This window comes from Ceratotherium simum, chromosome 2 (assembly GCF_057802395.1).
Source record: "Ceratotherium simum simum isolate JZ-2026a chromosome 2, ASM5780239v1, whole genome shotgun sequence".
In the NCBI taxonomy this organism is placed as follows: Eukaryota; Metazoa; Chordata; class Mammalia; order Perissodactyla; family Rhinocerotidae; genus Ceratotherium; species Ceratotherium simum.
Window position 1 is genome coordinate 37492450 of NC_141901.1, and position 3582 is coordinate 37496031.

The 3582-nt window shown below is 36.5% G+C and overlaps 1 protein-coding gene across 1 annotated transcript; it reads left to right on the forward strand.

The window, feature by feature from the left end:
• Positions 1-1785: 1785 nt before the first annotated feature.
• LOC101396159 (olfactory receptor 10R2) lies at positions 1786-2733 on the forward strand. The gene has a single exon (XM_004442807.2). It carries the CDS (start codon positions 1789-1791, stop codon positions 2731-2733), a length of 945 nt encoding a protein of 314 aa, XP_004442864.2. The 5' UTR covers positions 1786-1788.
• Positions 2734-3582: the final 849 nt, after the last annotated feature.

Sequence of the window (3582 nt, forward strand, 5' to 3'; positions counted from 1 at the left end):
TATAAGTTGATAGAGTTGTGTAATCCTCACCACAATCCAGTTTTAGAACATTTTGATTATCCCCAAAACAGACCTCTTGCCTGTTTCTGTCAAATCCCATTCTACCCCTAGCCTGTGGTCACAACTAATCTACTTTCTACCTGTATAGATTTTCTTTTACTGGACATTTCATAGAAATGGAATTTGCAGTGTAGCCTTTTGCACTTGGTTACTTTTACTCAGTATAATATCTTTGCAGATAATTTATAATATGGTACGTACCTCTAGTTCTTTTTTTTTTTTTATTGCTGAATAGAATTCAACTTTTGTTTATTCATTCATATATTGATAGGTATTTGGATATAGTCCTCTTTTGGCTTTTATGAATAATGCTACTATGATATTTGCATAAAAGTCTTTGTGCGGCTAGTCTTCTCTTTGGTAGCTTCCTAGGAATGAGATTGCTGGGTCATAAATTAAGTTTATGATTATTATTGTAAAAAATTGCCAAACTATTTTCCAAAGTGACTGCATAATTTTACATTTACACCAGCAATATGTGAGGATTTTTGTCTCTCCTTACACTTACCAGCATCTTTTAGTGTCTGTTTAGTTATAGCCATGGTAGTGTGTGTGAACAGTCATCTCTTTGTAGTTTTAATTTGCATTTCCCTAATGACTAACAATGTTGAGCGTATTTTCATCCACCTATTAGCTGTTGATAAACTTCGTTGAAATGTCCATTTAAAGTGTTTGCTCATTTTAACTGTGTGTTTCCCTTATCACTTTATTATAATAATAACTTATTTTTTGAGTACAAATTCCTTAATAGATATATATTTTGCAAATATATTTTTTTCTGTCTGCAGTGTGCTTCTTCATTCTCATAATGATAGCTTTTGAAGTGTTTATTTCTGAACTTTCAATCCTATCCATTAATCTATATGTGTAACTATATGTAAGTACCAGGCTGTCTTAATTACTGTCTCTACATAGTTTTGAATATACAAAGTATAAATCCTCAATCTTTGCTCTTCTTTTTCACAATTATTTTGTCTATTCTGGTATCTTTCCATATAAATTTTACGATTATCTTTTCAATTTTTAGAAGGAAAGCTGGTGTTTGATAGGATTTATGTTGAATTTATGGATCAGTTTACTCAGAATTGCCTCTTACTGATATTAAGTCTTACAACCCATGAACATGGACGTCTTTTCCTTTATTTCAGTCTTTTTTAATGTTCTCAAAAAGGTTTGGTGGTTTTCTGTGTATATGTCTTGCACCTCTCTTGTTAAATTTAATCATAAAAATATATATGCATATTTTTGATATTGCAGGTAGAATTGTTTTCTTTATTTCATTTTTGGATTGTTTGTTGCTAATTGTAGTAGGCAGAATAATGGCCCCCCAATGGTGTCCATATACTAATTCGTGGAACCTGTGAATATGTTAGGTTACATGAAAAAGGAGAATTAAGGCTGCAAGATAAAATTGTTTGCTAATTCTCTAACCTTCTGATAGAGAGATTATCTTGTATTATTTGAGTGCGTCTGATGTAATCACAGGATTCTAAAAAGTGGAAGAAAGAATCAGAGAGTCAGAGAAAAAGATGTAACTTTGGTGGCTTTGAAGATAGAGGAGGGGGACTATGAATCAATGGTTGTAAGAGGCTGCGAGAAACTGGAAAAGGCAAGTAAAAGGCAAGATTCTTTCCTAGCACCTCCAGAAAGGAATACAGAACTGCAAACGTCGGATTATTATATCGATGTACTGAACACTTCTTACTTCTTCCCTCTTTATTGCAGGTCATGGCAGAAAACCTCACCGTGGTGACTGAATTCCTGTTGCTGGGTTTTTCGAGCCTTGGTGAAATTCAGCTGGCCCTCTTTGTGGTTTTTCTCCTCCTCTATATTGTCATTCTCAGTGGCAATGTCACTATCATTAGTGTCATCCATCAAGATCAGAATCTCCACACTCCAATGTACTTCTTCCTTGGCATTCTCTCAACATCAGAGACCTTCTACACATTTGTCATCCTACCCAGGATGCTCATCAATCTCCTCTCTGTGGCCAGGACAATCTCCTTCATCTGTTGTGCCATTCAAATGTTCTTCTTCCTGGGTTTTGCTATGAACAACTGCCTGGTACTGGGAGTGATGGGTTATGATCGCTATGCTGCCATCTGCCATCCTCTGCATTACCCCACCCTTATGAATTGGCAGGTCTGTGGAAAATTGGCAGCCGCCTGTGGGATTGGAGGCTTCTCGGCCTCACTTATATTAGTGAATTTAGTTTTCAGCCTCCCTTTCTGTGGTGCCAACAAGGTCAACCATTACTTCTGTGACATCACCCCAGTCATTCGTCTGGCTTGCACCAATACAGATGTTTATGAATTTGTCGTCTGCATCTGTGGGGTTCTTGCAGTTGTGGTACCATTTTTATGCCTCTGTGTTTCTTATCTCTGCATTCTGAGGACGATCTTAAAGATTCCCTCTGCTGAAGGCAGACAGAAAGCTTTTTCCACCTGTGCCTCTCACCTCACTGTTGTTATTGTTCACTATGGCTGTGCTTCCTACATCTACCTGAGGCCAACAGCAAAGTATGTGTCTGGCAAGGTCAGGCTGGTAACAGTGATGTACACCGTTGTCACTCCATTATTAAGCCCCATGGTTTACAGTCTCAGAAACAAGGATGTCCACGTTGCTCTCAGACAAGTTTTGGGGAAGAAAGGATCTCTAAAACTAAATAATTGAAATATTATTGTATTTTATTATTTTATTATTATTTATCATTTTATTATAATTATATAATATATTTTATATATTTATTACATTAAGATTCTGTAACAAATAATGCCCCAATTTCACATGCATGTTATATCTATAACCAATTCATTGAAATAATAGTTCTCTATAAGATGTGTGTCATAAAATATATTTTTCTCCTCTCAATCTCTTCATATTCATTCTGTCGGGTTTTATTTTTCAGCTTCTGAGATGGAATCTCAAGATGTTCCCAAATCTAAATGCCCAGATCACTGGAATGACTAAAACACTACATTTAATTTAATACTAAAGGTTTCCCTTTGCTCTGGTGTTAGTATTCTTTATTTCATGAATCCTACATTGGGGCCAAGGAGGTTCACTTATTTATTAGCTCTGCCAGCTACCACTTCTCTCTGTATTACTTTTTATGAATGATCCTCAAGGATTACACTGGGAGAGAGAAGGAATAGGTGGAGGAATGTTCTTCCCTGACTGTTACTGTCACACTCTGGCAATGGTGCTCTCAGGGCTTTGCAGAAAGACTGAGTGCTTCTCATGTACTGAACTTTCATGTGTTTCTGGAAGCATTTCCTACTTGGAGCTTTTTCTATCTTTCTTGTGACAAGGTGGAAGCTACCTCTGGCTGACAGCCTGTCAATTTACCTCTTAATTCTAAGGGTTCACCAATTTTCTGAGGGTTCACATCTCTTCTGGAGGTCATATTGAGTAAATCCATTTTACGTGATTCTAAGTGACTGACTTTTTCTCTCAAACTAACCCATATCTGATCCAAAAGAAAATTCTGTACGTCCTTGCCCCTCCCACATTCAGAGGAAA

Excerpts from the sequence above, each read along its gene's own strand:
- LOC101396159 (XM_004442807.2), top strand. The coding sequence starts at position 1,789 with ATGGCAGAAAACCTCACCGTGGTGACTGAATTCCTGTTGCTGGGTTTT.